The 12,201-nt window shown below is 42.5% G+C and overlaps 1 protein-coding gene across 1 annotated transcript in view; it reads left to right on the forward strand.

Moving 5' to 3' along the window:
• LOC311231931 (uncharacterized protein) overlaps positions 1-12,201 on the forward strand; it is a gene marked incomplete at its 3' end in the record, with an annotated part of 185,622 nt that overhangs the window by 107,362 nt on the left and 66,059 nt on the right. Inside the window, exons 9-12 of the mRNA XM_084318565.1 lie at positions 1,798-1,892; positions 2,490-2,604; positions 3,907-4,230; positions 5,850-5,948. Coding sequence (XP_084174691.1) covers positions 1,798-1,892; positions 2,490-2,604; positions 3,907-4,230; positions 5,850-5,948 — 633 coding nt within the window. The remainder of the gene's footprint in view (positions 1-1,797; positions 1,893-2,489; positions 2,605-3,906; positions 4,231-5,849; positions 5,949-12,201) is intronic.

Raw genomic sequence — 12,201 nt, forward strand, 5'->3', positions numbered from 1 at the left:
GGTAATAACACTATATACACTACACTACAGTTACAGTAGCAATAGCTCTGTTCTGCTCTGTTCTGTTCTGCTCTGTTCTGCTCTGTTCTGCTCTACTCTGTTCTGCTCTGTTCTGTTCTGCTCTGCTCTGCTCTGTTCTGCTCTGTTCTGCTCTACTCTGTTCTGTTCTGTTCTGCTCTACTCTGTTCTGTTCTGCTCTGTTCTGCTCTGTTCTGTTCTACTCCGCTCTGTTCTACTCTGTTCTGTTCTGCTCTGTTCTACTCTGTTCTGCTCTGTTCTGTTCTACTCTGCTCTGCTCTACTCTGTTCTGTTCTGCTCTGTTCTGTTCTGTTCTGCTCTACTCTGTTCTGTTCTGCTCTGCTCTACTCTGTTCTGATCTGTTCTGCTCTGCTCTGTTCTGCTCTACTCTGTTCTGTTCTGTTCTGCTCTGTTCTGCTCTGTTCTGTTCTACTCTGCTCTGTTCTACTATGTTCTGTTCTGCTCTGTTCTGCTCTACTCTGTTCTGCTCTGTTCTGTTCTGCTCTGCTCTGTTCTGCTCTGTTCTACTCTGTTCTGTTCTGCTCTGTTCTGTTCTGTTCTGCTCTGTTCTGCTCTACTCTGTTCTACTCTGTTCTGTTCTGTTCTGCTCTGTTCTGTTCTACTCTGTTCTACTCTGTTCTGTTCTGCTCTGTTCTGCTCTGTTCTGCTCTACTCTGTTCTGCTCTGTTCTGTTCTACTCTGTTCTGCTCTGTTCTGCTCTGTTCTGTTCTACTCTGTTCTGCTCTGTTCTGTTCTGCTCTGTTCTGCTCTGTTCTGCTCTGTTCTGCTCTGTTCTGTTCTACTCTGTTCTGCTCTGTTCTGTTCTACTCTGTTCTGCTCTACTCTATTCTGTTCTGCTCTGTTCTGCTCTGTTCTGTTCTACTCTGTTCTGCTCTGTTCTGTTCTACTCTGTTCTGTTCTACTCTGTTCTACTCTGTTCTGCTCTGTTCTGCTCTGCTCTGTTCTGTTCTACTCTGTTCTACTCTGTTCTGCTCTGTTCTGCTCTGTTCTGTTCTACTCTGTTCTGCTCTGTTCTGTTATACTCTGTTCTGCTCTGTTCTGCTCTGCTCTGTTCTGTTCTACTCTGTTCTACTCTGTTCTGCTCTGTTCTGTTCTGCTCTGCTGTACTCTGTTCTGCTCTGTTCTGCTCTGTTCTGTTCTGCTCTGTTCTGCTCTGTTCTGTTCTACTCTGCTCTACTCTGTTCTGCTCTGCTCTGTTCTGTTCTACTCTGTTCTACTCTGCTCTACTCTGTTCTGTTCTGCTCTGCTCTGCTCTGTTCTGTTCTGTTCTGTTCTGCTCTGTTCTGCTCTGCTCTGTTCTGCTCTGTTCTGTTCTGTTCTGTTCTGTTCTGTTCTGTTCTGCTCTGTTCTGTTCTGTTCTACTCTGTTCTGCTCTGTTCTGTTCTACTCTGTTCTGCTCTGTTCTGCTCTGCTCTGTTCTGTTCTACTCTGTTCTACTCTGTTCTGCTCTGTTTTGCTCTGCTCTGTTTTGTTCTACTCTGTTCTGTTCTACTCTGTTCTACTCTGTTCTGCTCTGTTCTGCTCTGCTCTGCTCTGTTCTGCTCTACTCTGTTCTGCTCTGTTCTGTTCTACTCTGTTCTGCTCTGTTCTGCTCTGTTCTGTTCTACTCTGTTCTGCTCTGTTCTGTTCTACTCTGTTCTGCTCTGTTCTGTTCTGTTCTGTTCTGTTCTGTTCTGTTCTGCTCTGTTCTGCTCTGTTCTGCTCTGCTGTACTCTATACTCCTTGCTGGCTTTAATTAGCTGTAACTCTGTGTTGTAGATGCGTCAGCAGCGATGCAGGTGCGAGCACTGAAGGATTACTGCAACAACTACGATCTCACCAGCCTCAACATCAAAGCTGGAGACATTATCACGGTATATAGAGCTTCAGACCCCCCCCCCCCCCCCAAATAATGTGCTTAGACGTATTATTAGTGCTGTCAGGCCATTTAAAAAAAAAATCTAATTAATTACAGGATTTGTAATTAATTAATCTAATTAATCGCATTTTAATCGCATAACCATTTTAGGCCTGATATTCTATATTCTATAATCATATTTCAAATTGTATGTGTCCGGATGGCAGAATTCAGTACTGTATAGCTACAAAACCTTCTGTTTAATCATCTTCCATTTATTAATTAGCTTAGATTTTTCAGGTCTGGTCAATTTTAGCATGGTGTTATTCACAGTGAAAGATAAAAAAATTATATTGATATTGATATTCTCATTTGGTTCATTACAATTTACTCAAGCCTAGTAACAGACACAGTATTTCTGACACTGGGAATACATTCCCTGAGATCCATAGATGTAGAATTTTTTATTAATTTTGAGTTAATTTTCATAACGCGATGATTTGCTGTGTAATTAATTAATCTAATTAACGCGATAAGCGGACAGCCCTACTTATTATACAATATTGTTATTGTTATACAAATTGGAATTTTGCCAATTTATGTGTGTTGAAAGGTTTTGGAACAGCATTCCGATGGCCGATGGAAGGGCTGTATCCATGACAACCGGACAGGAAATGATCGTGTGGGTTACTTCCCCTCTAACATGGTGGAAGTCATCAAGAGGGCAGGTGACTGTGTGTGCGTGTGTGTGTGTGTGTGTGTGTGTGTGTGTGTGTGTGTGTGTGTGTGTGTGTGTGTGTGTGTGTGTGTGTGTGTGTGTGTGTGTGTGTGTGTGTGTGTGTACGTGTGTACGTGTGTATATACGTGTGTGTATAAGAATGTGTATGCGTGTGTGCGTGTGTGTGTGTGTGTACGTGTGTGTATAAGTATGTGTATGCGTGTGTGTGTGTGTGTGTGTAGTTAGCACACATCCTCTGTAGCTGCTGACCATTAGCTGTAGTCAGCTTCAGCTTCATTGGCCTCTAAGGCGGCCCATTGGTTTTCCCAACCTGCCAATCACAGACGAAACACTTGCTCCCCACTGGCCCGCCCCCCCCCCCCCCCCCCCCCCTCCCTCCTCTCTCTCCTCTATTAACATCTGCATGTTTCTCCTGACGGCATGAGCTCTGTTCTCCTTGCACTTTGTTTTCCCCATTCAGTGATAATTGCATATATAATTTATATATCTATAAATATATTCCACTGTGGATATCGCTGCTGGCAGGTGAAAACCGTGTATCTCCAATTTTGGTGATTTTCATGTTTTTGACTTGAATTGAAGGTTTACATCAGGGGTTCTCAAACTTTTTTATACCACAACCCCATTTTATTTAGGATTTTTTTTGGGGACCCCACACTTAATGTATCACGTAATTTCAACGTGGAATTAAGGAATATCAAAATAAAAGCACACGTTGTTGAACTTGATCATGCATATTTATTAGTAAATTTTATTACAGCACTATGTTATCAATACACATTTATAAAACGAGGCATATTTAGCCAAAATATGTTGCCAGAACATAAATGTTTTAATTTTTTTAATTGATTTAATAAAAAAAATATATATATTTACTTGCCAATGCACTGTCACTTACCCACGACCCCACTTTGGGTCGCGACTCGTAGTTTGAGAACCGCTGGCTTACATGGTTCTCTGTCTTGTGACCCAAAGGACCTTGAAACCTGTTCAAAACCCCAATTTAGAGCTTCATAAACGCATTGCTTGTTTTTCTTAATTCCTGAAAAGTTGACCCGTTATGAAGATAAAAAAAGGTTTTCACCCGACAGCAGTGATGCATATATATGGATGTGTTCCTTTCTCATATTTTGGGTTTAATTCTTTAGTATTGTTTTGACACGTTTTCTGATATTGTTTGATGTTAAGTTGATTAACAGCTTTAGATTTGTTTCGTTTTAAGTTGACTGACGTTGTTGATGTTGTTGTTGTTGTGTTGTTTTGCACCTTCCTCTTCCTGGCTTGTGTCCAGGCCACACCCCCTCTCAGCAGAGCCACACCCTCCTGCTCCGTAGGCCCAACCCCTGCCCTATTGCCTCAGTCAACGGACACACATACCCCGCCTCCCAACTCCTCCCCCTGAATATGCCAACTCCCCCTCCTCCTCCTCCTCACCCCAATGCACAATCCCCTCCTCTCTTCTCCTCCTTTGGGTACATTCCGCTTCCCCTGTCCCCTCCTTCTTCTCTCGCCACTCCTCCTTTGTCCGCTCCTCCTTTCCCCGCTCCTCCTTTCTCCGCTCCTCCTCTCTCCGCTCCTCCTCTCTCCACTTCTCAGGAGCAGCAGAGTCAGACAGGTACTACATACTGTAGCATCACTTTCAATTAGAGTTAAGCATCATTATTACAACATCATTAAAGCTCTAAGCATCGTTATGAGCATCATTAAAGCTCTAATCATATCTCACCGTTAGTATTATCACATTATTAGCACAGGGCATGGAGGTGGCATAATCATGCCATGTTATTAACCTCTTAACAGGCACCCAGAAAAGTGACAATTTTTTTACTTGAGGACTGCATACTTTCTTTTGCAAAGTTTAGCTTTATAATTTATTCTTATAGCACATGCATGAGCCTGGTCTCTTTTGAAAGATAACATTCTGAAGTTATTAATGCAAAAAAGGAAAATCACTTTTAGTGCTAATGAAATAGAGTAACAGGTCTGAACTTGAGTTGAACTTGAAATTGTGTACTCACATTTTTCTTTAGTGGTTGCCAGATTCCAGATTCCATTATTCCAGCGTAGAGGTATGAGCTGGAAAACCATGCGGTTCCATAGCCTGAAGTCTTGTGTAGTACAGGTCAAAATTTTATAAAAATGCGTTTTCTGCCATCCACCTGCATCAACTTTCACCTACTTCCTATATTCGCACCCCCCCATATCGTATCGTTGGAAGTGGACACTCGCCATCAGCGGTGATTGGTCAGTTCTCGAGCGTATACTGTCCAACGTGGTCATTTGACGCACGGCCTGTAAAAAGACACTCGCCTTACATATCGTCATGTAACTCGAGAACCGAGGCACGGAATTGGTGGAGTGAGGTGGCGTTATAACGTGGCAAATAGATGTTTCGAATGGTCTATTATATGTTCTGCGAAGAATGCAGCCCAAGCCGGTAGACGCTCACAAAGTGCCGCGACGCGCGTGCCGCAAAAGTGCCGCCGCCTGTTAAGAGGTTAATTAATGCCTGTATATCTGACAGTGTGCTTGAGGGGGGGACTGTGTTTGTGAGGCAGCTTGGGGGGCTGTGTTTGTGTGGCAGCTTGGGGGGCTGTGTTTGTGAGGCAGCTTGGGGGGCTGTGTTTGTGAGGCAGCCAGCTTGGGGGGCTGTGTTTGTGAGGCAGCTTGGGGGGCTGTGTTTGTGAGGCAGCTTGGGGGGCTGTGTTTGTGAGGCAGCTTGGGGGGCTGTGTTTGTGAGGCAGCTTGGGGGGCTGTGTTTGTGAGGCAGCCAGCTTGGGGGGCTGTGTTTGTGAGGCAGCTTGGGGGGCTGTGTTTGTGGGCATGCGTTAGAATGGTGTTTGTCTGGTGTGTTAGTATAAACAGTGTAACAGATGTTTATATAAGAAAAATCACATTTTCCCTTTACTGTATGTGTTGAATATGAACGATTTGGTAGTGGCTAAAACAGCTCTGTAAATTAAGTCATATACAAGACAGCATGCCAATTTTGTGTGTGTGTGTGTGCGTGTGTGTGTGTGTGTGTGTGTGTGTGTGTGTGTGTGTGTGTGTGTGTGTGTGTGTGTGTGTGTGTGTGTGTGTGTGTGTGTGTGTGTGTGTGTGTGTGTGTGTGTGTGTGTGTGTGTGTGTGTGTGTGTGCGTGCGTGCGTGCGTGCGTGCGTGCGTGCGTGCGTGCGTGCGTGCGTGCGTGCGTGCGTGCGTGCGTGCGTGTGTGTGCGTGTGTGTGACATACAGGTACCCGTACCTCAGAGCCTAGTCCCCAAGGCTCCCCCACCCTGGGCTCACAGAGCGGCGCCAACGAGGACATCTGGGTGTTACGTAAACCCCTATCAGGTACACCCAACAAGAAGAGAGAGGTGTGTGTGTGTGTGTTAGGGCTGAGCCCAAACATTCGAACCTTCGTTCGTTACGTTGGCAGTCGAATTCTAAATCAATATTCTAATTTTTTATTTTTTATAATTTTTTATTTATTTATTTGTTCATTCTGGTTTTTCTCCACAGTTGCAGATAAAGATTAGGCTACACTAATATTATGGTATTAAAAGAAACTGAGTTATATTGTTTAAAGAAAGTTGATTTAATTGATTTAGTTGGACTAAGGGGTAGGCAATTAAGTTTGGCCGGATGGGGGGCCGGAAACAAAAACAATGGCTAATTTAATATATTGATAGTGAAAACATTTTAACTCTGTGACAGACCACCTTATAACTAAGACATACATTTGTGGCAGAGGCAGAGAATGGACAAAATAAACAAGCTGCATAGGTGGCATAATAAACTGTAAACGACATACACATTTGCACTGAACATTATACCTTTGTCTGTTTGCCATTTTATTATAAAACCAGAGACAAGCGCCTCTCTCTTATCGGCCTATCTTACATTACGTGCAACCAATGCGTCTATCTGACGGCCCTTTCTGTGGAGCGCACTGGACTATTGAGAAACAATAGGAATTTTCCATTGGTTCTCCCAGTCCACGTGACCATTTCTAGCATTTCCATTGGCTATAGTGACAGACATAGATATGTGATAAATGGATAGATACAGCATATTAGATGCAGTCCAGGGAAAACAACCAATCTAGATATTTCAAGATTCTATGCTTTACATCCGCACATTCTCTGAGAGATGCACAACATTTTTAGATGACAATCGATTCCGATACAATAAAGCAAGTCTTTATCACAAACAAATCCAAAGATATTTAATGTTTTACAAAACATTAGTGTTGCGCCCGGCTTTAGAGGGTTAAAAGCCTAATTGTATTTTTTATTTAGTTAATAAATGTCTCGTTGTAATTCCTTATATACCTAATGTAGCGCATCTTCTTGAAGCAGATTCAGCTTTTTTTGCTCTGATTTGACTTCAGTTTAATTGCATTGTTACTGTTCACATGTGTGGTGCCGTCACAGTCATATATATATTAGTAAAGATAAAGTTTGAATGACTTACTGAACTGGTGTTTTAATTTCACACCACACTGCTTTTTTGTTATTTCAGCAGCAGGCGCTGTCCACCGACTTTTTTCATGTTGAGCAAGCGCCTCACTGCCTACCTGTTATTCACTCTCAACATGGATAAAACTAAGTATAATAAGCATTCTTTAGGTGGTGGTAGTTTCTCTATTTGGACATTATAGCTAACATATAGCCTAGCCTAGTTGGTCTGATATATAATTAAAAAAATTTAAATACTTTATTTTTTTTTATTATTTTTTTTATATTCTGAGGGGCCAGGGCCCCGTTCCCCGTACCTGGCTAACTGAGTTAGCCGGATAATTTCCAGGATAGCCTGACTTAAGCCGGACCTTTCTGTTCCCCGACGCTCGATTGTCTAAATCACCATGACAACAGATCAAAAAGTTTGAGCCTGGTCGAGAGCAGGGTTAACTTCAGTTAGCCGGATGAACCATGGCCACGCCCCCGCAAATAAATGACAGCTCGCTTCCTGAAATTATTCTCACAGTCTAGAGATCCCATTTATACCATTCTGAATTATGTTTCTGTGCTTCGTTTTCCTAGAGGGGGCTTTTGAAATGTATAATAATAGAACTAAATGCTGATAATAAATCATATTCAGCCTATAGATTTACTTTGTCCTAAATAAAATAATGCACGTCATATACGGCGCTCGGAGTGCGATACACGCTGCAGGCGCATTGCAAATGTGAATCCTGCGGGGATATTTTTAATGAATGAAACTTATCGGCCGTTTGGCTCTGATTAGTTTCATATATTCTCCGCTGTAGATTTGCGAAATTGAATGAGCCGTTGACGTCACATTAATGCATTTGAGAATAAAGAGATAAAACTTCATTCAAAAGAAAAATATTCGAAACACGGGTCTTTGTCCATTGATGGATACACAATCAATATATCCCGTCTAGCACAGTGGTCCAACGGCTAGTGCTCAAACCTGTCAACCCGACGGCCCGAGTTCGAAATCCAATATATATAATTTTGTTGGAATATAATATTAATGATTATACGCAAAAGTAGCCTAGTTTTAAGTTAAAATATTATAAATCTACATGCATTGAGGATGTCATTCTTTATATAGCTCTCAACATGCACCAAATTGAATTATTCCTACATTGCAAAAAGAAGAAAAAGACTAGAAGAAGTGGGATTCGAACCCGGGCCGTCTGCGTGAAAGTCAAAACCACAAACCGTCACACCACAGTGCAGATAAGTAAAACATCCACCATACATCAATCAATGGGTAAGAGAGCCGTATCCTTATTATGTATAACAGTTGAACTAATTATTTTCGCTAGCAAGATCTCATTTGATTATTCAATCCATAAACCTACTGCCAGCAGGCAAGTTTAAAGAAATATAATCTGATTGATTGGGGTAATGAGGGACTTAAAATTAGCCTATAGATTATGCATTTAACTTGTCGGCGAGGCTATTGAGCCGTACTGCAATCTGTTAATAAAGTTTTAAATCAATTAATCAATCAATGCCGTTAGAAAATCAGGATTTCTGCTATCGATACGTGCTGGCTTTTCAACTGAAGCGGCCGCGCGCACTTATCCTGGGTCTCAAGTCTGGTTCGAGTTAACGAGACTGAATCCACCTTCGAGGAACAGGAAAATCCCGGCTTCAAACATCGGGTTAATTGAATCTGGATAATGGGACTCTTGATCGACTTAGTTGAACCAGGTACGGGGAATAGGGCCCAGATATTATTGCTGGCGGGCCAATTTCGGCCCACGGGCCGCCTATTGCCGACCTGTGGGCTAGGGCTTCTCCCTGGGCTGGGTCTGGGGCTGGAAAGTTGATGTAATAAAATAAAAAAATAATCATTTAATCAGATTAATCGCTTTATTCAAATTGAGGATTTAGTTTGAGGATATTTATATAAAAAAAAAATGTAAAAACCATTAAAAATAATAATTTGATTTTTTTATTATTATTATTAAAAACCCTGACGAAGTTCGAATCCCAAAAACAGCCTTCGAGGACAGCCTTAGTGTGTGTGTGTGCGTGTGCGTGTGCGTGTGCGTGTGCGTGTGCGTGTGCGTGTGCGTGTGTGTGCCGTGAACCCTCCTCCACTCAGCAGCACTGCGGTCGGCCACCTGAAAAAGATACAATACAGACAGTGAAGTGGGAGAATTTCATTCATTCATTCATTCATTCATTCATTCAATCTTTATTTAATCTCGATAGATCATCGAGGGTGATATATACACTGAATATACAAAAATAGAAAAACAGGCCATGAGGTGGAAACAACCCAAAAAACTTACAACGATCAATTGGGCTTTGACACTCTTGGATGTAATTTATATGGAGATCTCCACTGCTCGGGTGATTGGAGTTTGGGCAGGGGTCTCAAACTCGTGGCCCCCGGGCCAATTGCGGCCCGCTGGATGATATTTTGCGGCCCCCTACTGGACATCAAAGTTTAGTGTTAGTGCGGCCCGTGCGCAACTTTTTGCCGAGTCGTTGCGCGAGTTGGAAGTTTTATTTATTTGATCACTTGTATGCTACCATAGCGCAGGCTCATGACAGCAACGTTACGTTAGTGACTTGGTTGAAACGTGATTCCGGAGTGATACCAAGTAAAGTGGAAGGAAAATATATCCTGTCACCCAGTGCGTATGGCAGGCATCCTCAAAATTCTCCGCTATCTCCTCTGCAAGCACTGCTCCACTGTCTGTGTCTGTCTACTCTGGTCCAATCACATTCAGCGTCCCGTCAGTGTTTCCCCCCCCCCACCCAAAGTCTGCGAATCAGAGGCAGAGTAGGGCGGGTCTTCACGGAATGCGTGTCGTCTTGACAGCGCATCTACAGGTAGTCTAATCTGCAGGTACTGTAGCTAGTAACCTCGTTCCCAGTTTTATCTCCGTGAGACAAATGTAGCTAGTAGCCTAGTTTCGCCAGCAGGCAGCTAGTAGAAAAATGTGGCATGTTCAAAGATGGCCAGTAAAAGAAAAGTCGACAGTGAAAATCGCTGCAATTCAAAGGTGAATGGACTGAAAAATATGCGTGCATCCTCCCAGCACCAAACCAATGTGCCTAATATGCCAAGAAACGGTAGCTCTTGTGAAGAGTGGCAATTTGAAACAAAACAGTTATTTTGATGCAACCTTTCCTCAAAATTCAGTGCTAAGAACCACAAAAATAAATGGAATGAAATCATCATATCAAGCTGCAAGCAGAATTATTGTTAAATCTATGTCACAACGAGAAAAAGCAACCAAGTCCTCACTCAGTGGCATGGGTTTTGGCTAAACACAAGAAGCCATTCTCTGATGCATACATAATAAATTAATGTATGACTGAAGTGATGGAGACCATGTTTGCAAACAAAAGCAAATCCCCCTCAGATCGCACAGCAACCAGAATAACTGAAATACTGGCTGGTGATTTGATTAAACAGCTTTGTGATAGAATAAGAAAATGCACAGTACATTTCCATAGCTGTGGATGAGTCCACTGACACCACTGAGAAGCCTATGTTCTGAAAAACCGTTCATGTTCTGAAGAACTGTTCATGTTCTGAAATGTTATTGCTAAAGATTGAGAAGATTGGATCAGTTGTACTTTTTTTTGGAATACTTGAAACCCCTTTTTTGTGGAATATTTGATGCGGCCCAGCCTCACCCAGACTCTACCTCCAGCGGCCCCCAAGTAATTTGAGTTTGAGACCCCTGAGTTAGGGAATCCAACATTGAGTTGTGGGCCTCAGCAGCAGAGAAAGTAAAAGCCATGATTTAGCTGCGAAGCGTGGTCGGGGTGTTGGTCATGAGGGGTCCTGGGGTGGGAGTGGGGGATGGAATGTATTTTGTAATGTCTGTGGCAATATCATTTTATTTTTATATTCTGTTTTTATTATTTTTATTTTCTATTTTATCTTTATATGGGATGGGATGTTTTGGGCCCTTACGAGTTTGGTGGTTTGCGGTCTCTGGCTGGTGGGGGCCCCTGGTTCGGGGTCTCGGGGGGGTCGGAGTATTAACTCATTCACTGCGTACAATGATTAAACTCGTTATTGGCCACCAATCGTTGAACGCCAACAACGAGTATACTGGTTATTTGTTTGTTATTTCTTTTATTCGATATTTCCATTCATTATCCATCCAGGGAGCCTGGTGTTATCATGGGGCTGCGTCTGAGATCGCTAAAGTGCAATACCGGCCGCATCCTACCAGGCGGCGGTATCGAGCACCATCCATTTGAAACGCTAAACACTCCGGGCGCTCTTTTCTACTAACCTGCACGGCTTCACCCGATCGCATTGAATCGTTTTCGGGACCCCCGATTCATTATGCTGTGGTGGGTTATGTCATGGGCCAAATGGACATACGATCTACCAGATGGCAATCAAATAATTGGAATATTCTTTTTGGAATCCCACCGGCCACAAGAGCAATTTAACGTCAATTTCAGCTTGATTGTGCCTTGTTTTCATAGCCACCGCCCTGATCAGCGTATGTTGTTGTACTAACGAATGCCGTTATTGACAATCAATTAATCAGAAACGACCCCCCCCCCTTTCATGCATTCATGATGGAACATAATACAGATTACATGCATTTACATTTTTTATTGTAGCGTGTGTAGGGACGAAATGCCAATGGATTTAGTATAATACACATCGCAGGCTATTACTAACCTCCCAGGAATTACCCTAGATCGCTCTAAAACCGTACGTACCTCGGTATTGGTGTCACGGTTCGGTACGAGTTCGGTACAACAGGAAAAAAATATTTATTATTATTATTATTATTATTATTATTAAATATAATAATATTCTATAGGCTTGCCGTAGTAGTCAGTGATACTGGTGTCATTCTGTGTTCAGGCATCCATAGAGTAAATTAATTGCCTACTGCCCCTTTAACAACAACAACTTAGTTTCAGTTTCACTTGTAGAGAGGATTTAACTTCACTTGAAGCCGAGACTGAAGAAGACTAGAGAACAGATGACATGTTACACAACAATGGCAGAGGATTATCAATATTTTGGATTTAAACACAGTAGCAGAAACTGGAGAGGAGCTCAGATGATCTGGTGGTATGTTGTGTTTTATTTTTTTCTCCAATCAGCTGTGAGAGTCCGCAGTCCGCTG

Source organism: Notolepis coatsorum (assembly GCF_963971535.1).
Source record: "Notolepis coatsorum genome assembly, chromosome: 7".
Taxonomy (NCBI): Eukaryota; Metazoa; Chordata; class Actinopteri; order Aulopiformes; family Paralepididae; genus Notolepis; species Notolepis coatsorum.